Raw genomic sequence first — 24,413 nt, forward strand, 5'->3', positions numbered from 1 at the left:
ACTTAAGGTGGATTAATTTTATTATCAATCTGTGTATAACCATGAACAAAATCATCAGTATAATTAATTGAAACGGGGTTAAATAGTAAGTAGTACTAGGAATTTAACCCAGGGACACTGAAATACATTCCCAGTTCTTTTTATTTGTATTTTGAGACAGGGTCTCATTAAGTTGCCGAGGGTCTCACTAAATTGCTGAAGCTAGCTTCAAACTGGTGATCCTCCTTCCTTAGGCTCTCAGTTCACTGGGATTATAAGCATGTAGCTATGTGTATTTAATAGAAATTTATAAAGTAGGGAGGAAGGATAATGGGATTGATGAGATACAAAGGGAACTTGAATTTTGTTATTTTCTTAAAAAAACCCTAAATAGGGCAAAATATTTGGGTTATGGTACATACATAGGCATTATTTTTGTTCTCTACTCTTTTGTGCTTTAAACTTCCTCAAAATTAAATTGTTATAACAATAACCAACATAAAATGAAGGTCTATTTTAATTGAACTGAACTTTTTCATGACGTTTTTGCCTATTTTGAATTTTGACCTAGTGTTCATGAGAGAGATGTAATATTCTCCTATAATTCTGTTAGGATTATAGCTTTTTAATGTTAATGACTTAAGTAAATTTTTCCATCAGTGTCTTTTTAATATTATATCTGAGGAAACAAACTACTTCTTGATTTTATTGTTTTCTCCGGTTGATACACTTAAAACTTTAATTATGAAACGAAGCATTTATTTTGACAATGCATATGTTGAGGGAGTAAAGGCAGGATCTAATATTAGAGAAGTTAAGTGAATTGAACTGAAAAAATATTTGTAATGGTTTTGTGAATTCTATAAAATATATAAAAGTATAAGAAAATATTTCCACATACATCCACATTTTAAAAGCTTCATTAGGGCTGGGATTGTGGCTCAGCGGTAGAGTACTTGCCTAGTATGTTCGAGGCCCTGGGTTTGATCCTCAGCACCGCATAAAAACAAATAAAATAAAGGCATTGTGTCCAACTACAATTAAAAAATGAATATTTTTTTTAAAAGCTTCATTATAGAAATACAACTTTAAGTTGCATTTACTTAAATTAACCATGATTAGAATTTTGGTTTGAATCTGAAGTTTTATTAAATTATGTTTGCTATTAGGAAATGCTGCATGGCAGGAACAATTTAAACAGAACAAAACTCCAGTTCATGTAAAACGTTGGTTTGGCTTTCTTGAAGCCCAGCAGGCCTTCCGGTCAGTAGGTGCCAAGTGGGATGTTTCAACAAACAAAGCTAGAGTGGTAAGTGTTTTTTTAATGCTAACATTTTGGTCTGAGACCTGAGTTTTGAAAATATAGCTATTTCTACTGATGATAAAGCTTCTAAGAAGTAGCTAACATTGTTTTGGTTTGATTCAACTGTTCAATTACATAAAGCCCTAATCTTTATATGTCTGAAAGATTGTGCTGATAAAATGTGTATTCCTTAGGCATCCAAACTCCATATAACTGAAATCTCATTTTTATTTTGTTTTGTTTTGTGCTGGTGATTGAACCTAGGGCCTTGTTCATGCTTCTACCACTAAGCTACATCCCCAGCTCCCATCCTCAGTATTTTACAACTGTGCCATCTTTTTTTTCTCCTGAATATTCTGTTCTCAGTTTTGAAAACCATTGCCCATTGGATCCTGAGATTCTTCAGAGCCTTTTTGTTGATTCTGTAAGGGGATGTGGCATAGAGAATGTAGGAAAAAAATCTTCTTCTCCAGAGTCTGCTTAGTGTTTTACTTACTTTCCAAGGTCTAGCTTGGTTTTTACTTCCTTTTAAATTTTCCGTTGATCCTAGATACTGTTAACTAATTTCACCTGAGAGCTTCAGTGGCACCCTGTACATGTTGATATTGCTTGTATTTGGTTTTATTTATTTCTTTCATCAGATTTTGAGTCCTCAGGTGCAAGGATGATGTACTAGTCATCATTTTGCTCATAACCAGTGTCATGTCTGATAAGTAATAGTTCATGAGTATTTGTTGAATGGATGTATTCTTAAACATTTAACCAGACAACTTTTTGTTGTTGAGAATATTCTGTTTTTTTAGGCACCTGAGAAAAAACAAGATGTTGGGAAATTTATTGAGCTTCCTGGTGCAGAAATGGGAAAGGTTACCGTCAGGTTTCCTCCAGAGGCTAGTGGGTAAGAAAATACAGCTCATATTTATCATTAAATATTTTTAGTGAAGTAGCTTTAAAACAGGTATTAAATGTTTTATTAATAGGTTGATATAGAAGGACATAAGTTATATTTTAATTGTGAGAGTTAACATTCTTAACATTTTTATGGCTTCTGACTTATTAACAGCTAGTATTTATTTAGTTCATAGTAAGCTTATAGTTTTTATTACAGTAATAGTTGACATGTTTATTTTCTTCCAGAATTTATTTATTTATTTTTCTAGTGCTGGGGATTGAACCCAGGCCCCTGTCTAGGCAAGTGCTCTACCACAGAGGTATACCCCTAACCCACCTTGTTTTTGTTTGTTTTTGAGATAGGATCTCACTAAATTGCCCCAGCTGGTTTGGAAGTTATGATTCTGTATCAATTTTCTGAGTAGCTGGGATTATAGGCACATGCCACCACACCCAGCTCTCTCCCAGATTTTTAAATACAAATCAAGAAAATACCCATAAAAGAAGGTTTAAATTTTCTTTGTATTTTAGATGGTGATGGGGTTGGCTTTTATTAAATAAGGATTTCTATTTATATCCTGAGCGATGCTTTTAGTTAATGATAGAAGTTACAGTAGCATTCCCTTCCACCCCAATAAATGAAGAGTCGTCCTGAAGTACTCACTCCTACCCAATTCTGAAATTCTAGGCACACATAGAAAGTAATGTTTGAATTGCTCATGAGGGGGAAAAACCGTTCTAGTTGTTGGCTACAACCTGGGACTGACTCAGGCCTAGCCCAACAATCCTTAAGGCTACAGAGACACTCTGTCTTTTCACATCTGAATTCCAATTTTTTTTATTCCCCCTGTAGCAGGGATTCAGCCCAGGGGCACTCAACCACTGAGCCATATCCCCAGCCCTTTTTATATATTAGAGACAGGGTCTCACTGAGTTGCTTAGGGCCTCACTAAGTTGCTAAGGCTGTTTTTCAACTCTTGATCCTACTGCCTCAGCCTCCCAAGTTGCTGGGATTACAGGTTTGTGTCACCATGCTGGACCTGTATTCCAATTTGGAGCACACTGGTTAAGCTTTGTAATAGGGTCCTTCCGTTGATATTAATACTATAAAATATGTCTTGCTAAAGCTGTCAGCCTCACTTAGAAACTTAGCCTTTTGAAGTATTATGCAATATTTTGTTAAATAAGATGAATATTTTTTTCCAAATTTAGTTTAATTTCAGATTGTGTATTCTGTAGCCAATTCTTTGCCTCCTGTGGTAAATGGAATATGTAGACAATAGAATCTGACAGATAAGGAAAGAAATTTTCTGTCATTATTATTTCTTGGGCTAGTAAGCTGTTTGTGTTTATTTATTTAACAATATAAGATTCGTAATATTTTATTTTATAAATGAATATGTTTATTTAAATTATGTCAATCTCAGAGACCATGCTCTCAGCCTAATAAAGTTTAGGGATTTGAAATATAAATCAATATCCAGTTTTTCTTAATATTCATCATTTTGGTTATATTCCCTTATACTGCCTGAGAGTTCTATGTCTTATATGAAAGCCAGAAGGCTTGTCTTTACCTTTAGTCTTACTCTTAGCTAACACGAATTTCTAGATACTAAGTATTTTACATACTTATTATCCGTATGTGCATATACTACCAAGTATTTCTCATAAAAATAAATCACTGATCCTAAAACCCTTGTGAGGAAGGCACTGTTATAATCTGTTTTACAGATGGTTTCATAAAGTGATTCATAAGATGTTTTAGTAACTTGTCAAACCTACACCATTTGGCTTCAGAGTCCATGCAACTGATGATCATGCTGCTTGTGTTTGTTATGAGTGGTAGAATCCTAATTCTGCATCACTACTAACTAATGTACTTTCTTTAGCTCTTATGACACAGGTTTTCTTTTGAGCTGATTATTTGAGTTGTTCTGTGAATATTTTATAATCCTATTAGCTTTCTTGAGGTTTGGGAATTGTTAGAATGGCATGCATTATTTTAGAGTCACATAACTTTATTTAAGCACAAGCTATGTTTTCATTTCATTTCATTGCCCCCCGCCCCCCACCTTTTTTTTTTTTTGGTGGTAGGCATTTAACCCAGGGCCTCATGTATTTGTCTGCATTGACTTCTGCATATAAAGCCTTCTTAAAATTAAATAGTTGATCTGGAATGCTGTATGAATTTCTAAAAGACTGATTGATTTAAAGAATAATGCAGAGACCTACAAGGGATTGTATTTTTCCCTCCTATGTTGGATATCAACTTAGATTAAAGATGTACTGTGTAATTAGTGACTGTCTTAAACAGTGTGACTGCTGCTACAATTATCGGTTGAAACGAATAAAAATTGGGGAAAGCTAATTATTTAAACTACTTCATGCCTGTTTTTTGCCCAGTTGAACGTATTTTTAACACAAGTGGTACAGGATGTTGTTTTTGACCAACAGCACTGATAGAGGAGATTGATCAATAATGCCTCTGATTCCTTATCATTGTCAGCTGCCTATAGGAACAGAATGGTATTTTCATAGATTTGGATTCAGAGTATTGATGCTAGAGTGAGACCTATCACTTAGTTAAAATCTTTTTATTGGCATTTGAAAAAACTAAAGCCTAAAGAAGTAAAGTGGCTTTTCTTTGGATTCCTAATTCTCATTTACTCTCTGATTTAGTCATCATGATGCAGTGACAGTGTCAGAGGTGCTATTCTTTAGTGGGTGTTAGGTGGGTATCCAGTTCCCAGTAGCAACAGGTCTTATTAAAAATACACTACCAGGTAGCATTGGCAACAGTTTTGGAAGCAGTTTTCCTCTAACTGAATGACCATTCCTTTTGAAAAACAGAAAAATATTTTCTTTATGGTTGCAATGTTTGTAAATGTTTTTCCCTTTGTCAGCTTTTGCATATGAAGTTGTTTCTTATGATTATAAATGTTGTAGTCTTTTGTCTCTGTTAGGCTCAGATTTTTAGCATAGTACTTCTTAGAAAATGATTGAAGTACCAATTAGAAAGGTTTTTGTTTAGTTCTCCTCAAAAAGGTTAAGTTTAAGTATTTAGTTAAAACTTGTTAATGAGTTTCTTTGTGAAATGTTTTTGTTTTAGTTACTTACACATTGGGCATGCAAAAGCTGCTCTTCTGAACCAGCACTACCAGGTTAACTTTAAAGGGAAACTGATCATGAGATTTGATGACACAAATCCTGAAAAAGAAAAGGAAGATTTTGAGAAGGTAATTAAAAGTGTAGATGACCTCTTTTTCAGAAAGTTCATTAAAAAATAGAGGGTGACCTGATACCTTTATGGTATGAACATAAATTGTGTTTCATAGCTGCTTTTTACCTTTCATCTGTATGTTCCATATCCTAGACCTAAACGAAGAAATGTTGAGTTCCCATACCAAAAATTTATTTTTATCTCTCTAATCACTGCAGAATATCTATCTCTCTCTTTTTTCTTTTCTGATCTAATGTTGTACAACTTCCATAACCATTTCCAGGCTGTTAAAGACTGATGGTGTTTTATGACATGTGCTCAGAATGCAGTATCAAGGATTAAAATGTACAAGAAAGTGCAAGATGTACTAATGGTTATTTTGATTTCTTATTGCAGGTTATCTTGGAAGATGTTGCATTGTTGCATATCAAACCAGATCAATTTACTTACACCTCAGATCATTTTGAAACTATAATGAAATATGCAGAGAAATTAATCCAAGAAGGGAAGGCTTATGTGGATGATACTCCTGCTGAGCAGATGAAAACAGAACGTGAACAGAGGATAGAGTCCAAACATAGAAAAAATTGTAAGGCACATTTAGTATCTTATATTTTAATTGATATTCTTTTATTATGTTTCTTAAGTAGCACATGATTTCTTTTTTGTGAATGGTGCTGGTTTAAAATACTTTCAGAATTATGATTTGTACATTGATTAATCTCATTGAGATCTTTTTTCTTAATCATCTTTACATTCTTACTGCTTTTATTAGCATCACATTTGCATAATAAGTGTCCATGCCTGTAATCTTTCTTATTACATGCAGTCATTTGCAGTGCATTTATTTTATTTGAAGGATTCCTTCTGTAATATTATATAGTTCTTTTAATTTAAATAATTAACATTTGTAGATACTTTTTTTTTTGATGGTGCTGGCCCTGATTGAGCTCAGGGACACAATACCATTTCTAAAATGTTTGATGATAATGCTTTTAGCACCCAAGTCTTCCTTTCAGTATGTGGATACATGTGAGTATAATATATAAGCTTAATGTTACCCTATATCTCTGAAATATCACATGACTGAAGAGCATACCTTTCTTACTCATAACTTGCCTCCTAAACTTCTAAACTGGGCTGTTTCATTTTGTAATTATGTTGCCAGAACTTCTGCAATGTTTAAATCTTGAATGTTACATTTGAGAAGTATAGTAAATTTAAATTATCATAGTAAGCGTCCTTTTTTCTGGAATTAAAACTTTCTTCTTTATTGTACACTTTTTTTCCTGTCATCTCTCGTTTTCTCGGATCTAAGAGTTTCCTGCTTCTCATTGGGATGATTGAAGGGACTTACAGGGAGCCCACGGGCTCAGGCTCTCAGCCCGAGCCGTGTTCTTCAGACGGGCACGGGCTGCAGCGCCAACGCCTGTGGGCCCCAAGGGCCAGGCCAAACTTGCTCTGTCCTGTGGGCATGAGGCAGCAAAGGAAGAGAATGCTTCTACTTTAAAGGCACAGTGTTAAGTTTGGGTGGGGAAGAAGACAAGGGCTTGACCAGTTGTGCCATGAATGGAAAATGAGAAATATCAGATGAGAAAAACCTCTTCTCTTATCCTTAATTTCTGCTTTATCAGGAAATGGGTTGACTTTATCCTTTCAACATATTTAGAGTGTATTTTCTATTTTGTCAGATAACTTTCATAAGGAAATGTTCTTGGTGTTAGATATTTTAACTGTTAACAATGTGTTTAAACCAAGGGAGCATGTTTATAATATAAAATGAAAATTTGCATTGAATTACAAAGTAATTTTATTTCAACCAAATTAGTAATTAATACATTATATAAACTGTAATATGACTATCATTTTATAGCTGTTGAGAAGAATCTACAAATGTGGGAAGAAATGAAAAAAGGGAGCCAGTTTGGTCAGTCTTGTTGCTTGCGAGCAAAAATTGACATGAGTAGTAATAATGGTTGCATGAGGGACCCAACTCTTTATCGCTGCAAAATTCAACCACACCCAAGAACTGGGAACAAATACAAGTAAGTGAATTTCTTTCCATATTGCCAGATAGCCTTCTTGCTTTTGCTTTGATTTACCCTATAAACATGGAATAGATGTAGAAAAGTCAGGAAATCAGGATCTTTTTTTATCCATAGATTAAGCTGCAAGCCTTTTAAAAAGGCTCATGTGTTAAAGTTATTTCATAGGTCACTTTAATCTATACAAGTGTTTGAGTCTGCCTGAATTTGCTTTTCATGTATTGATTGGGTAGGTATACTGTGGTGAATATCTTTAGATGAAGATTTTTCTCTTTTTGTAATAAATTCTGATTTTGCTAGGCATAAGGTGACTTAGAAAAGTGATGGTATAAAAATATACTGAAATGTGAACAATATAAGAAAACAATTTTTTTTCAAGTGTTTATTTTTACTGTGTAGGTTTTCAAAGTAACAGGGTTTTTTGTTGTGAGAATGTGTGTATCTGTGTGTCTGTGTGTGTCCCCTACACTAGAGATGGAACCCAGGGCAGTGCTCTTCTACTGAATATACATTTTCAGTATCAAAAATTGCAACCATGTGTGAGTTTTTTTAAATTAGCTGCCACTCTTCCCAGCCTGATTCTCCTCAAGGTTTCCTTTGTAGTATAATGTAATGGTTTCTTAACTTGTGTCTTAAAAACTAGAAGATAATATAATAATATCTCTTTAAAAGTTGAGTTTTATTCTGTCACATTTTAAGCAGAACGGTAATTAACCTAATAATTTTCTTTCTTTCTTTTTTTAAACTTACAAAACACTGTTCTATTCCCATTTTGTTATGTTGTTGTTATTGTATGCTTTTGTGTGTGGGGGGGGGGGGGGGATTGGGATTGAACCCAGGGCCTTGGGGGTATTAGGCAAGCAACTGAGTTACATCCCCAGCTGTAAAATACTGTTCTTGAATACACTTAACTACAACACTGTTAAGACCTTTAGGTATCTATTAGAGGGATTATTTTAAAATATTCAAAAGCTAAATTCTTTCAGAGCTGTCATAAATATTGCATATTGGTTCCTACCATGTTTTATATTGGTCATTATAGAAATATGATTATAGAATTTGCCAAGCCAATACCCAATTGTGTATTAAATTACAAATTTGCTTTTTAATTTGAATGTTGAGTTGGGCTACTGACTTATCTCCCATCACCCCCAGTACTGGGGATTAAACCTAGGGGCACTTTTCCATTGAGCTACATCCCTGGTCTTTTTATTTTGAGACAGAGTCTCACTTAATTACCAAGGTGGGCCTCAAACTTGTAATCCTCCTGCTTCAGCCTCTGGAAGGAATTATAGGCATGCACCACTGCACCCAGCAGACCATTGTCTTCAGAAGCTGATAATATTTTGTTATATTTTGAGTTATGAGTCATAAATCTGTTTGTTTTTAAGAAACTCTTATAATGTATGTTTTAGATTTGTATTGCTGCTTGTAAATACTTTTTCTGACAAGTGTAAAATATTGCATGTTGATTTTAAACATTCTCTTTTTTTTCCCCTAGTGTTTATCCTACATATGATTTTGCCTGCCCCATAGTTGACAGCATTGAAGGTGTTACACATGCCCTGAGAACAACAGAATATCATGACAGAGATGAGCAGTTTTATTGGATTATTGAAGCTTTAGGAATAAGAAAACCATATATTTGGGAATATAGTAGACTAAATCTTAACAACACAGTGCTGTCCAAAAGAAAACTCACATGGTTTGTCAACGAAGGACTGGTTGATGGATGGTACGTTTAATATTACCTAGAATTGACAAAGAAGCAAAAGACCTATACCAGTGATTTTTTTTTTTTTTTTTTTTTTTTTTTTTTTTTTTTTACCTGCTTTAGATCTGGAAGGTGGTATAATAAGCCTATAGGATTCCTGACTCATACCTTCATTTCAACTAGCATATTAGGGCTTCCCCTCCTTGTTTTAATGCTGCAAACTTGGATGCCTACTGTGGACCAGGACACATGGGAATTAAACACATACATGAGGTTTTTTTTTTTTGGTGCTGGGGATTGAACCCATGGTCTTGTGCATACAAGGCAAGCACTCTACTAATTGAGCTGTATCCCTAGCTCCCTAAGAAAGATAAGTGTAAAAATGAAAGTGATTTTATATCCATGTATCTTTGTTATTTATTTGTTTGTTTGTTTGTTTTTTGGACTGAGGATCAGACCCACGACCTCTTATATTCTAGGCGAGCACTCTACCACTGAGCTATATCCCTAGGCCATTTTTATTTTATTTTGAGATGGGGTCTCATTAAGTTGTCCAGCATGGTATTGAACTCTCTATCCTCTTGTCTTAGTCTCCTGAGTTGAGATTATAGGTGTATGTTATCACGTTAAACCTAGCAAGGTATTTGTAAAAGAAGCCTGGTTATCATATTTAAGAAGTCTAAAAAAAATTCTTTTTAACCTACATTAAAAAAGAAAATTTTTTTTTTTGGTGGGGGGCATGGTGCTCACAATTGACCCAGGAATGCTTTACCATTTTTTTGAGACGGGGGGGGCTCATCAAGTTGCTTAGGGTCTCGCTGAGTTGCTGAGACTGGCCTCAAACTTTGAATCTTCCTACTTTAGCCTCCTGACCTGCTGTGATTATAGGCATGCAGCACTAAGCCCAGCGTAGGTTAACAAAAATTTGTATATTAGCTTTTGTTAGTATCAACATGCTGGTGACCAAGTTGCAAAATATATATGTTTTACTTTTTTACTATGGAGCTGAAAAAAGGCAGGTTATCTTGGACCCCATACAAAATATGCTATTTCAAACTTAGTGAGGTTTGGAAATTCCTGCAGAATATCAGTTACCTACATATACATTCTTACATGTGTATTTATACACAGATGGCATATCATTTCTGATTCTCATGGTCATATGTAGAATTGGACTTTGAATATTTGTTAAATAAAATCAAATAAAGATGTACTAATGCGTGTGTTTTCCTTCTTTGAAAGTAATCAATATTTCATCATTGTATTTTTTAGTATTTTTTAGTTGTAGATGGACACGATATCTTTATTTATCTTTAAGGATCAAAGCCAAGGCCTCACATGCTTGGCAAGTGCTTTACCACTGAGCCACAACCCCAGCCCTCTTATTTTTTTTGGACTTTTGCTATTTCCAGAAATGCATTTATTTTATAACAACATGTAACTAGAAAGTAGTTTTTCTCTTTCATGGACTTGGATGCATTGATACTGAAATCTCTCCAATAACTATAACCATTTCTTAGCCCAAATATTTAATAAGCTGAATACAATTTATAATTCATTAAGTATCTTCTATTCTCTGTATCTGCACATTGAAAAGAACAAATAAACTTGGTATTTAAAAATTATACATATTTTCCAGGGATGATCCAAGGTTTCCCACAGTTCGTGGTGTACTAAGAAGAGGGATGACAGTTGAAGGACTGAAACAGTTTATTGCTGCTCAAGTGAGTTTTGGTTTCTTTTCTAGTGTCTGTTTGAATTCTCAAGTATCTCAGTTAATCTCCCTCTGGGTATTATTATCTTTGTTCTTCGTATTCCCTATTTATACCTTATGTTACAAAGGCAGAAATTTTACAAAGGGAGTAAGTATAGCACATATTTATTTATTTATTTATTTTTTCTCTTGTCTCACTTTTATTGTTTGTACATAATGATGGAATTATTTGTTACATATTCATACATGCACATGATATAACAATGTATTTTGTTCAATATCATTTCCCAGCACCTTCTTTCTCCCTGTCCTCCTCCCTCCCCCAGTCCCTTCCTTTACTGATTTCTCTTTGATTTTCATGAGATTTCCCCCCACCTTTTCCTTTTTACATCTCTTGTTTCCACATATGAGAGATACATAAGACCCTTTACCACCTGAGTTTGGTTTGTTTCACTTAACATAATGGTCGATAGTTCCATTCACTTTTTTTTCTGCAAATGACATAATTTCATTTTTCTTTTTGTCTGAATAAAACTCCATTGTATAGCACATATTTATAATAATGGAAAATTGGTAATGGCCTAAATTCCCAAGCTAGTATTAGACAAAGGCAGCTGAAATCTTTTACTCAGTAAAATACACGATGTTGACTGAGTGAGCAGTCTATAAACTGAGCTTTGCCAAAAACTGTTCAAAGCTAACAATTTAAATTTGAAAATATTAGAGTTTATTTTTTTCTAAACATGAGCTTGACTTTAAGTAAAGAACAATTCTACCTAATAATATTTATTCTTAACTTTATTATTGTTTTTCAAGGGCTCCTCACGTTCAGTTGTAAACATGGAATGGGACAAAATCTGGGCATTTAACAAAAAGGTACATGCTTAACTCTCAGTTCTTTTTCCTCCTGCCTAACTCAAGTAATGTATATATGTAGAATTCATTAGTGTGCATATGGTAGAGAAAAATTTGTGAAGAGTATTGTCATTTTGCAGACTTTCAGGAAAATGGAATGTTTTCCTTTTTTAAATAACAACTCCAGCAAGTACCAATAATTGAAACAAACTTGGAGGTCAGGGAAATGATAGTAGTTTTTTCTTTAAATCTTTTATGAACACTTTGCATTTCATTTTTCTGCTTTCAAGCTGCGAGCACTCTGTAAGAAGGTATTACTTAATGCTTTTATTTGCCTTATTTAAATATAGCTTCTAGCATATTACATGTTATGACCTGAGATGTTATACAGCTTTGAAGCACAATCACATTTATATAAAAGACTTGTTCATATAAATACACTGAAAATGCATTATTCCTAGTTTTATAAAATGTGTCCTCTTGTCTTAATGACAAGGGAAGCCTTGACTAACTTCATTCTGCTGTTCCCTTGTGTGGTTTAGAGGACATAAGAGTTTTGAAATTACATTTTTTATTGAGTTGTTTTGAAGGTTTATTAATGGTAATTTCTGTGTCTTATTGAATGTAGCTATTTTTAAAAAAAGACTTTGTTTAACTGAAAAATCAAATGAGGAATATTGCATATTGACATTGTTAATTACTAATTGGAAGCAGATGCTTGGACACTATAATAAGGCAAATCATTAAAAGTGCCATGTTTTAAACTTTGGTTTCTGTGATTGTGTTCTGTAAATTCTTTGTTGGGATTGCTGCTTGATTGTGCTTATGTCTTGTCTCAAGAAATAGTTGCTTGTCTTGCATGTGTCTTAAATTTATTTTATTTAGTCCTTTGTGTTTAGTCAATTTTTCAATCATAAAGGAATTATTAATTGGTTTTTTCTGTTGCTGCAGTTACTAATAAATCTGAATAGAATTACAGGCAAAGTTAACTTTGATATACCTTTTATTAATAATCCAATATTTAAGGATTTAAGTTTTGTGGGTGGGTACCAAGGATTTAATCTAGGCACACTTTACCACTGAGCTATATCCCCACTACCCCTTTTTATTTTGAGACAGGGCTTCAATAAGTTGATGAGGCTTCCCTTGAACTTGTGATTCTCCTGTCTCAGCCTCCTGAGTCACTGGGATTACAAGCATGGGCCACCATGTCCTGCCTGAAGATTTAAGTTTTAATCAAGTTATATATAATTGGTTCAAATGTATGAAATATATTTCATTTAGATAATTCTGTAAGATCTGTTGAAGTTAAACAACATAATCCCCTGTCATTCCTTCCATTTTCTTTTTTTAGAGAAACCACTTTCATTTCTCTTAGATAATTCTTTTGGCATTTATTGCCCCAATGAAATGAAATGCTGCTACTTTTGTTTTTAGTTTTTGGTGTGATCAGTTATCTTCTCATGATTGAATGTGAGGATTTAGGTCTCTTAAATTTTCTCATCACCTTTTAGTTTCCTCCATGGTTGATTTGTGTCATTTTCCCCCTCATTTGTTTACTTTTCTCATTCTTTCCCAAAGTCAATGGATTTACTGAATTTCCTACCAAGATGCTCATGTATCTCTTGTGTTCTTTGAGTTTCATCATGAAAACATCTCTGCCAGGGTTTTTATGCTGTTTTGTGGCCTGTTTGCTTCTGAGACATAGCTGACTATTCAGGTCTCTCTTTATTCCCTGGGAATTCCCTTTTCCCTGTAATGGTCTCCTGTTTTCTGGGTCTTTCCTCTTAGTTTTTTGTTTTTGTTTTTGTTTTGAGACCAGAGTCCATGTTGCTAAGCTGGTCTCAAAGTCCTGGACTCAAACATTTCTTTTGACTTAGCCTCCTGGATAACTGGAACTATGCATAGGAATATGCCACCAAGCGTAGCTATTCCTTTTTTTTTTTTTTTTGTACAAGAGATTTAGTTATCATTGAGCTATTTTTTTCTTTCTTTTTTTTTTTTTTTTTTTTTTGTTTACCGTCTTGCTTTGCTTTTGTATACCCTCTGGTAGCTCCCTGAGAAGAGAAGTGTGAAATGAAGATTTTTGAGATCTTGCCAATAACCTAGTTTTTAATTTGAAATTTCATGATAGTATTCCCAGTTTGGGCATGTGGGTCCTTCTTTTGAAACTCATTCCTTAAATTCTGGGGATTTTTCTTAATTTTTTTTTCTTTTCTTACTTTTTTCTTTCTCTCAAGGACTTGTGCATGGGAAGCACATGCTGTACCACTGAGCTGTAACCTCAGCCCCTATCTAACTGTATTTTCTTTCTTTTCTCTGGAACTTTTCTTGTGCATATTTTAGACCTCCTGGACTGGTCCTCTAATTTTATTTTCTCTCTTTATCTCCCTCTCTCTCCTTCTCCTTCTGTGTCTACCCCCATTGAACTCAGGCTGTGTTGCCCAGACTGGCCTTGAACTTGTGATCCTCCTGCCTTAGCCCCCAGAGTAGCTGGGATTATAGGCTTTCACCACTATGTCTAGCTATCTTCAGTTTTATTAAGATTTAAACTTTTCAGTCCAGGCAGAAGAGTCACAGCTTTTAGGTGTTCATTTCAGACCTGTTAATATGTTTCTCTGAACCTATATTTACTGCTTCATTTAAAAAAACGTATGTTAGTATTTTAGTAGTGAGATAACAGTTTTCCCTAGTTCTCATCCCTCTCACCCCTTGCATCTGTCCCCAACTAATAAAACAATGTAGAGACTTATCTCCCTTGACCTCAAAGAAGTAGTCTTACAATGAAAAATTGGAATAATCCCCAGAAATTAAACAGGAAGCTGTTCTAGTTGAAGTATATTAAGGAGTCTGGAGACTACTCTGTTTAGTCACATGTACTTGGATACCTACCAGGACACCTCTTTGAAAACCACTGACTCAGAGACTTTTTTAGATTTATATAATTTTAGAGCAAAAAAGGACTTTTGAATCCAAGATTTGCCAGACTTTCCTGGTCCTGACCATCCTTCACAATGCTTGCTTAAAACTAGATTTCCAGACTTTACTTCAGACAATGTTACCATAATTCTTTAGGTTTAAGTGGCCTGGGATTGTGCTCACAGTTGCCTCAGTGATTAGTCCACCATTGGAAACAGTCTTTTACTTTTTTTGTCAGCTGTGGAAATTGAGCTGCAGTGAATGGAACCAAGATAGGATTGTCTTGTAGCATCTTTAAAAAATTTTATCTTGGTGGCTTAAATAATAAACTGAGTTGTCACAAATAAAATCTTGTATCATTTTTACTCAGTAGAAGCTGAGAGAAGGAACCTGTGACTAGTAAGAATGACCTTTAACCCTCTAGGAAAATTCAGGTAAACAGTAAAATCTAGAGAGACTAGATGTTAATTTAATATTGGCATATAATACAAACAGAGAGGTGTAGCAGAAGAGGGAAATTTAAGTAGTGCTTTTAAACTTTGCATAAATGGTCTTCTGAGAATGGATTCTTTGAGTTTATTCAGAATTTCCATATTATTCAAAATACCTTCAAAGCAAAAGAAAAGCCAGTCTGACAATAGTAACAGTAAAAAATGTAAAACAAAGGAAAGTTTAATTAGCCATGCCACTTCCTGCACCCTTCTAAATGGTAGGGAAAACAAAAAACTAGTGCATTTGATTCTATATTTGCTTTTATCTGTATTTTCTTGCTAAAGGTTTTATATAGTATCTAAATATTAACTATGGTAATTGTTTTTTATGGATAATTTTAATTTGAATAGTAACTGAGAGAAGACTTCTGAAGGGGTTACTCCTATTGTTTTTAGGTAGGAAAGGTTATAGTATAATAAGTGACAATTCATTCCATTATTCTGCAGATATTTGTTCCTTGCTAGGTACAGGAAATATAGTGGTTCTTATTGTTGTATACACAGGTTGAGTATCCTTTATCCAAAATGCTTGGAATCAGAAGTGTTTCAAATTTTGGATTTTCCGATTAGGGATTCCCAACCTGAATGTGCGTATAGACCAATAGAATTATCTTGTTTATACTTTTAATCTAAAAAGTTGCCTTATTATAGTGATCAAATGTCGGTCTGCTTTTGATGGTAATGTGTCGCCTAATACCAGTGATAGTAAATTAAACGGAAAACAGAAATATCTATAGTCCCTTAAAATGGATTTCTCCAACAATACAAAATTGAAAATCACATTTACCTAAAGAGATTAATGTGTAATCCTACAAGATTTCTCCTACCTTCAAATACCAAATTTAAAGATTATTTTCAAAATATTTCTAGTATAATTAAGTTGGATTCTCTTCACTTGCCAATAGTTATTCTTGGGGAAGAAACTCTAAATCCTTTATGTTGTGTCAATTGATGATTGTTTTCTTTTTTTTTCCGACTTGACAATTAAATATTCAAAAAGATAAACCAAAAAAATTAGTAAATGCAGTAACAAAGCCAGTTAGTGTTCTTGTTCTGTTACTTATTTTATTTATGATACTTACAAAATATTTCAGTGTTTTAATATGAAGATGTGTTTGTTATAGGTTATTGATCCAGTGGCTCCACGATATGTTGCATTATTGAAGAAAGAAGTGATCCCAGTGAATGTCCTTGAAGCTCAGGAGGAGATGAAAGAAGTAGCCAAACACCCAAAGGTCACCCTACAGTTTTACTAATGTTTTCTCTCTTAAAAGAAGGAACAAAATTATAAAAATAAAAATGTACTTTATGGAAGTAGCATGATTTGGGGATAATTTTCAATTCAGCATTACTTGTCAGGATTTGATGCCAATTGAAGCAAATCTTTTTGTAAGTTTCTTACTGGAGAAATTGATTCTACCACTGTATAATATGGCACAAAGCTGTTACATGCTTGGTGCTCATTTTTTATTCTGTAGAGATAAACATATTAGATAAAAAGAGATTCTTCCTGGAATCATTCTGAAAGATGAGATATTATAATTCACATTCTTTATTTGGAAGCTAAGATAACATTTGTTCTCTAGGTTTTTAACAGTACCATTGTCTTTAAGCCAAAACATTCAAAACACATACACACACACACTTTTCCTTTTTCTTGGGGTGATGGAACTGGGACACAAAACCAGGGCCTCACACATGATGGACAAATGTTTTAACACTGAGCTATGCCCCTGTCCCTTAGATCTGCTAATATTGAATCACAACTCCAGAGTCTGTCACAGTGCATTTTGGAAAATATCTGTGATGTAAAAGTGATTACTATCCATCTGAATTTCAAATTTAAATCTTAGATGTGGGTAGCAGAGAGTTCCTTTTAGGTAAGCCAGGATTGTTGTTGTAACTGCTTGGATGACAGTCTTCAAGCAAAAATATGGGTTGGTTTTGTGTGTGTGTGTGTGTGTGTGTGTGTGTGTGTGTGTGTGTGTGTGGTGCTGGGACTGAACCCAGGGCCTTGTGCATGCAAGGCATGCACTCTACTAACTGAGCTATATTCCCAGCCCTCCACTTTTAATTTTGCAAGTTGTCTAAAAATCTTTGGTCATAGACCAGTTCACTCATGTAGTAACAGATGTAAGTCTATTATAAGTGAATGGGGGGCTGGGGATGTGGCTCAAGCAGTAGTGAGGTCACCTGGCATTCGTGTGGCCCGGGTTCAATCCTCAGCACCACATACAAAAAAAACAAAGATGTTGTGTCCGCTGAAAAGAAGTGAGGGGCTATGAACATTCTAAATTGTAGCCATATATAATTGTCTTTCTATGTATGATGTTAGCTACTTTTTAAAATTATTTTATTATTTACATTTATTTTATTATGTATTCATTTAATTTTGGTACTAGAGATTGAATCCAGAGGTGCTTTTCCACTGAGCCACATCCCAGCCCTTTTTATTTTTTATTGTGAGACAGGAGCTAAGTTGCTAGGCTGACCTAGAATTTGGAATCCTCCTGCCTCTACCTCCCAAATCACTCAGATTATATGCACCATCATACCCAGCAAGAATCAAATTTTTTGAGTGCTTATTTGTTAAGATGACAGTTGTAATCAAATAGCTTAAATTCCTAAGTACTGCTTATTGTTAAATAACTAATTGATTAGGGAGCACACTTCTTTTTTTGAGGTTTTTTTTTTTTTTTTTTTTTTGGTACCAGGAGTTGAACTCAGGGGCACTTAACCATTGAGCCACATCCCCAGCCCTTTTTTATATTTTATTTAGAGACAGGGTCTTGCTGAGTTTCTTGAGGTCTCGATAAGTTGCTGAGGCCAACTTTGATCTTATGATCCTCCTGCCTCAGCCTCCTGAACCTCTGGGATTACAGATGTGCCCACTATACCTGGTTAGGAAATACACTCTTAAATTGTTACTGGACTACTAATTTGATCTGTGGAGTTGTCATTATTAATATTTCCCTCATTTATTTTTCTGTATTTGATCAGTATGCATTCCATTTTAAGCTCAGTTGTATTATTATTATAATTCACATTTTTCTCAGATGCATTGGCACAGTCATTGAACAATGATTAAACAGTTACAGTTTACATTTCTTTCAAAGAGTCTTCTCAGTTTTTTCTTGTGAACTCTGTCAAACAAAAACTGAAACCTAACAAAGACAGCATTCTTTTTATTCTCCATATCTCTTATTCTCCATATATAATGCACACTGGAAAGGCAGAAGAACATTTATCTATACACGTATGTTATACTTCAAAGTTTGGCTTTTTAAATATGAAAGGTCCACAATTTCCTGTCACATAATATGTTTTATTTTATAAATTCTATAACCACTGAGCAGGAATAACTTTTTTTCTCCTTTGGTACAGAATCAGTGAGATTCTGAGGATAGCAAAGCAGTTTTTGGTATAATACTGTTTTAGGTATGAAATCAGTGAGTGATTGGATTGTCCTGAGCTACAAGGAATCTTAGAGTCAGGGTGTCTTACCTAACACCATTTCTACTCTGAGGCCAATGTGACTTTTTCTTTTTCTTTTTTTTTTTTTTAAAGAGAGAGTGAGAGAGGAGAGAGAGAGAGAGAATTTTTTTTAACATTTATTTTTTAGTTCTCGGCGGACACAACATCTTTGTTGGTATGTGGTGCTGAGGATCGAACCCGGGCCGCACGCATGCCAGGCGAGCGCGCTACCGCTGAGCCACATCTCCAGCCCGAATGTGACTTTTTCTAACAGCTGTTAACTGTTTAAATGCTAAAATCAGAATTGAGACTATTTATGTTAAAGTAAATGTGTGGCAGAAAAGTAAAGCATTTTCTTTCTAATATATTAGTGGAGTTTTTAAATGTGATAATACAGGTCACTTTGGTTAAAGAATAAAATGAATGAATGAATGAATTTTACTGCTGGGTTCAATAAATTATTGCTTCAACCAACACTGTCCTTTCTTTACATTCACCAGAATCCTGATGTTGGCTTGAAGCCTGTGTGGTATAGCCCCAAAGTTTTCATTGAAGGTGCTGATGCAGAGACTTTTTCAGAGGGTGAGATGGTTACATTTATAAATTGGGGCAACATCATCATTACTAAAATATACAAGTAAGAACTTTTTTGTTTGTTTTCAGATAAATATGGAAAAAATGTCTTTTGTGTTCATTACATATTAAACATTACTTAATTCAGACCAATTCATGTTGCTGACTAGTAAATCTGCTCAGATATACATAGATACTGCGAACTCTGGACACAATTTCTTAAAATATATGTTGCAGTTTACTAATAGTCTATCAGGATATGTTTTATTTGTGATGTTAAAAATGCCTACATCTAGACACAAAAAATAGTGCTTTAGACATCATTTTTATCATGTCATTGTATAGTTAGTTATCTAGTGGGAGGATGCTTTGAACAGGATTTTATATTTAAACTTTCTCCTCATATTTACTTTAAAATTGGTTAATGTTAATGATGAATTTTACTTTCTAATTAATATGCTATGTATGCTTATTAATTTAATTTTTAGTTCATACCAATGGACATAGTATGCTTAAGACTTACTTATGTAAGTTCTGAACTGCATTGTGTGTTATTACATATGATGCAAGTAATTATTAGATGTTTTTAAATATAACATTTTGTATTTTATAATGTTTAATGCAGGTCATTTAAATTTATAAGTATATTCATGTTCTTCATCATGTGTAGGGATCTGTTGTCAAATACCTCGATAGCAGAGATTACATTTTATTCCTCTTATTAATATATGCCTGGCATATATTAAAAATTCAAATATACAGATGTATATATTTTAAGGTGCTCTTTTGTTTGTTTGTTTTTAGTTGTCAGTGAACCTTTATTTATCTGTATGCAGTGCTGAGAATTGAACCCAGTGTCTCACACATGTGAGGCAAGCACTCTACCACTGAGCCATAACCCCAGCCCCTCAAATATATGTTTGATTTCAGATTTTTCCAAAGAAAATTTCTTTTTGGTATCAGGGATTGAACCTAGGGGTACTTAAGAGGGAGTGGGAGCCCCATTCTTTTTCATTTTTTAGAAACAGGGTCTGATAAGTTGCTTAGTGTCTCACTAAGTTGCTGAGGCTGACTTTGAACTTAGATCCTCCTGCCTCAGCCTCCCAAGTTGCTGTGTGCCACCACACCCGGCCCATTAAAAAAAAATAATAAATTATTTTCTAGTAATTTAATTATTGTCAAATAAAATAATGCACATATAGCAATTATAGTTTATTTTCTTTGAATATTTTTCAAACATATCTAGAAATGCAGATGGAAAAATTGTATCTCTTGATGCAAAATTGAATTTGGAGAACAAAGACTACAAGAAAACTACCAAGATCACTTGGCTTGCTGAAACTACACATGCTCTTCCAGTTCCAGCAATCTGTGTCACTTATGAGCACTTGATCACGAAGCCAGTGCTAGGAAAAGATGAGGATTTTAAGCAGTATGTCAATAAGAACAGTAAGGTAACTTCTAAAAGAAGCCATATTTCATCTTTCTTCATTATATAAACTTTTCTTTAACATTTTTAAAATCAATTTTAAGTATTTTAGTTTCTCAAGTAATATAAAAAAGATTCATAGAATTTTATTTAAATAAAAAGATATTAAACAATAATGTTCCCATGTTTATAAATGATAGTGAAACAGTGAAGTAACTTGCCTGAAGACAGAAGTGAGGCTGTATTCAAACCCATGCACCTTAGCTCCAGAGCCCCTGCACTCTGTTATGCCTTTCAGTTTAGTCTGTTACGTGTTTCTTCCATTGTATTTTACATTTATAGTGGGGAATTTAACTTTGAGTCAGGGTCTTGCTATGTTGCCCAGGCTAGTCACTAATTCTTAGGCTCAATTGATCCCCCTGCCTCAACCTCCTGAGTGCTAAGATTACAGTCACACATCATATGTGGCTTGTCACTGATTTATTTCACAGGTTGCTGTTTCAGTTTTTGTGCTTAAGTAGTAATCTTTTAAGCACATCTGTTTAAAATGAGGCTATTTTAGCTACTACAAAAACTGCTTGCATTTTAGAGTTGTCTGTGCTCTAATTTGAAAAAGTGATTTTGGTCTTATGTTGTCTTTATAGCATGAAGAACTAATGCTAGGGGATCCCTGCCTTAAGGATTTGAAAAAAGGAGACATTATACAACTCCAGAGAAGAGGATTCTTCATATGTGATCAGCCTTATGAGCCTGTGAGGTAAGTAATTGTAATTAGACATCTAAACAAAAATGCTTAAAATTCTTAGAGTTTATTTAAAAAGTTGGATTTTCACTAAAATATCACACCTAATCAATTTCTGCTCAATTGTATGTTTTATATTTAATATTTCAGAATTAAGTAATTTACTTTAACAACTAATTGAAATAACATAGCGTACATTGAGTATTAATAAATTATTTTTTTCTATCCCACTTTAAAAAAATTTATTTTGAAATAGAGTTGTGCTGAGTTGCCCAGACTAGGATCAAGCTTGTGATTCTCCTGCTTTAGCCTCTGAATAGCTGAGATTCCAGGTGTGTGCCCCCACACCTACTCGGTTTTATTCTTTTCTGGTCTGCTTTTCATGGCCATCAGTCTGGAAAATTCAATGTAACTATTTTTAGCAGTTTTTTCCCTGCTTAAAAATTCTTGTTAGTTTCAGAGTGAAAAATCTCAATTTTTTTGTTTGAAATACGAGGTCATTAATTGTCTTTCTGCCTATTTGAGCCATAACTGTTGCAGTTTACCTCACCCTGATCCCCCCATGTTCAACATACTGGACTGTGTAGACTTTTCCGAAAGCATCAGTTGTCTTTGAAACTCTGGGCCTTTTCCTAGAATGTCTCTGCTTCTTTATCTTCATCTCAATTGCCTTTTAAAACGTGCTTCCTCCAGAGCTTTTTGTATTCTTCTAGTCTCATTAGGTACCCAACCTCTGTCACCATAGCATTTGGCATTTCTCTCTTTAGCATATTTATTAAACACTGTTAAACTGTATCTTTTTTTTTTAATACACTTTTTTGTTGTTAGTGGATCTTTATTTTACTTATATGCAGTGCTAAGGATTGAACCTAGTGCTTCCCACATGCTAGGCAAGCGCTGTATCACGGAGCCACAACCCCATCCCCAAACTGTATCTTTTTGTTTATTTTGTTTCTACCTCTAGAATTTAAGCTTATTAAGAGAGGTACTTTTTCTTATTCATCTTGACACTTTGCTTTTAGTCAAAAAAGATCATGCATTCATGCATGCAAACAGTATACAGTGCCTGCTCCTTAGGGAGTTCTCATTGAATGTGTGATGGTGGTGGTATTATTAACTAGAGTAACAGAGTAAGTTCTTGATTTATTATCAAAAAGTTGTTGGACTTTTCAATAGACAGTGTATAGCCACATACAAAAGAGTAAAGTTGGATTCTTGCCTCAGTATATACAGAAATTCACTCAAAATGGAGACCTAAATATAAACACAAAAATTATAATACTGTCAGAACAAAACAAGAAACTATATAACCTTGGCAGTGCTTTCTCTTTTGGGTTGGAGGGTGTTCTGGGCATTGAACTCAGGGGCACTTGGCCACTGAGCCATATCCCCAGCTCTATTTTGTGTTTTTTATCAAGAAAATGAAAACATTACCCACAGAACAAGGGAGAATATTTGTATACATATCGGATAAAGGGCTTATATTCAGAATAAATATTCTTGTAACTCAATAAAAAGACAGTCCACTTAAATATGGGAAAAGGATTTGAATAGACATTTCTCCAGAGCAGATATACAAATGGTAAGCAATCTCACAAAAAGATGCTTGATATCATAGGGAAATGCAGGCGAAAACCACAGTGAAATAATCCCTCCATATCCACTGTGTAAGCTAAAAATAAACAGATAATAACAAATGTTGGAGAGAATGTAGAGGAATTTGAGCTCTTATGTTGATGTAGGATTGTAAAATGACCACTTTAGAAAACAGTTTGGTAGCTTCAAAAGTAGATCTAGAGTTATCATTTGATCCATCAGTTCTGCTTCTATGTTTATATTCAAAAAGAATAAGAATATGTCACATAAAAACTTGTACATGAATGCACACAACATGATTCATAATTACCAAAAAATAGAAGCAACCCAAATATCCAAACTAACAAACACACAAACAAAATGCAGTACATTAATACAACTAAGTATTGCTTATCTGTAAAAGGACTGAAGTACTACAACACTGATGAACTTTGTAAACGTTAAGTGAAAGAAGCCAGTTACAATGGTTGGGCATGGTGGCACATACCTATCTGTAATCCCAGTGGCTCTGGAGACTGAGGCTGATGGATCATGAGTTCAAAACTAGTCTTAGCAACCAGGAGGCACTAAGCAACTCAGTGAGACTCTGTCTTTTTTAAATAAAATAGAAAATAGGGCTGGGGATGTGGCTTAGTGGTTGAGTGCCCCTGAGTTAAATCCCTGGTATCAAAAAAAAAAAGCAAATCATAACAGACTACATATTATATCCCATGTATAAAATGTCCAGAATGGACAAATCCATAGAAACAAAATAGATCAGTGGTTACCAGGGACTAGAAGAGGAGGATGACAGGGGAGTGATAGATAAAGGGTTTCTTTTTGACATAATGTAAATGTCCTAAAATTATATGGTAATGGTCGCATAGTTTGGTATAACCATTGAATTGTTTGTTGTTGTTGTTTGTTTATTTGTTTTTGAGAAAAAGGAAAAAGAGTTGTATTGCTTTATTAGCAAAGGAGAAACACAAGGCCTCCTCCATTGCATATCAGTGTACCTAGTATACAATGTGCCTAGTATAAGAAATAGGCACAAGGGGCTGGGGATGTGGCTCAAGCGGTAGCGCGCTCGCCTGGCATGCGTGCGGCCCGGGTTCGATCCTCGGCACCACATACCAACAAAGATGTTGTGTCTGCCGAGAACTAAAATGTAAATAAAAAAAAAAAAAAGAAATAGGCACAAAAGGAGCCTCTGGGTACAGTTGACAGTGGGGAACTCACTTGAAGTTTATGACATTGTCATAATGATAAGGGAGATAGATCAGACTCAAAAATATCCTATGCTCCAACCCTTGAATTCAACCTGGGAGAAAAAAAGATTAAAGCACGGTTTTTGTATATGCTGGATTATCCAACCCTCTCCTGGGATGATATTTGTTGTATAAATTGAATGCACAGATAACATTCATAAGGATTGTTTCAGAATATGAATTTAAGAAATGGTTCAAAACTAGAAAACATGAAAGAAGGT

The 24,413-nt window shown here is 34.3% G+C and overlaps 1 protein-coding gene across 1 annotated transcript in view; it reads left to right on the top strand.

Moving 5' to 3' along the window:
• The window catches only part of Eprs1 (glutamyl-prolyl-tRNA synthetase 1), a 74,296-nt gene that overhangs the window by 10,273 nt on the left and 39,610 nt on the right, over positions 1-24,413 (top strand). Inside the window, exons 5-16 of the mRNA XM_026387974.2 lie at positions 1,149-1,288; positions 2,086-2,180; positions 5,283-5,409; positions 5,790-5,982; positions 7,267-7,438; positions 8,940-9,173; positions 10,792-10,876; positions 11,683-11,742; positions 16,256-16,366; positions 19,106-19,242; positions 20,425-20,632; positions 21,252-21,364. Of these exons, the coding sequence (XP_026243759.2) occupies positions 1,149-1,288; positions 2,086-2,180; positions 5,283-5,409; positions 5,790-5,982; positions 7,267-7,438; positions 8,940-9,173; positions 10,792-10,876; positions 11,683-11,742; positions 16,256-16,366; positions 19,106-19,242; positions 20,425-20,632; positions 21,252-21,364 (1,675 nt within the window). The remainder of the gene's footprint in view (positions 1-1,148; positions 1,289-2,085; positions 2,181-5,282; positions 5,410-5,789; positions 5,983-7,266; positions 7,439-8,939; positions 9,174-10,791; positions 10,877-11,682; positions 11,743-16,255; positions 16,367-19,105; positions 19,243-20,424; positions 20,633-21,251; positions 21,365-24,413) is intronic.

The sequence above is a fragment of the Urocitellus parryii genome, chromosome 9, assembly GCF_045843805.1.
Source record: "Urocitellus parryii isolate mUroPar1 chromosome 9, mUroPar1.hap1, whole genome shotgun sequence".
NCBI classification, from domain to species: Eukaryota; Metazoa; Chordata; class Mammalia; order Rodentia; family Sciuridae; genus Urocitellus; species Urocitellus parryii.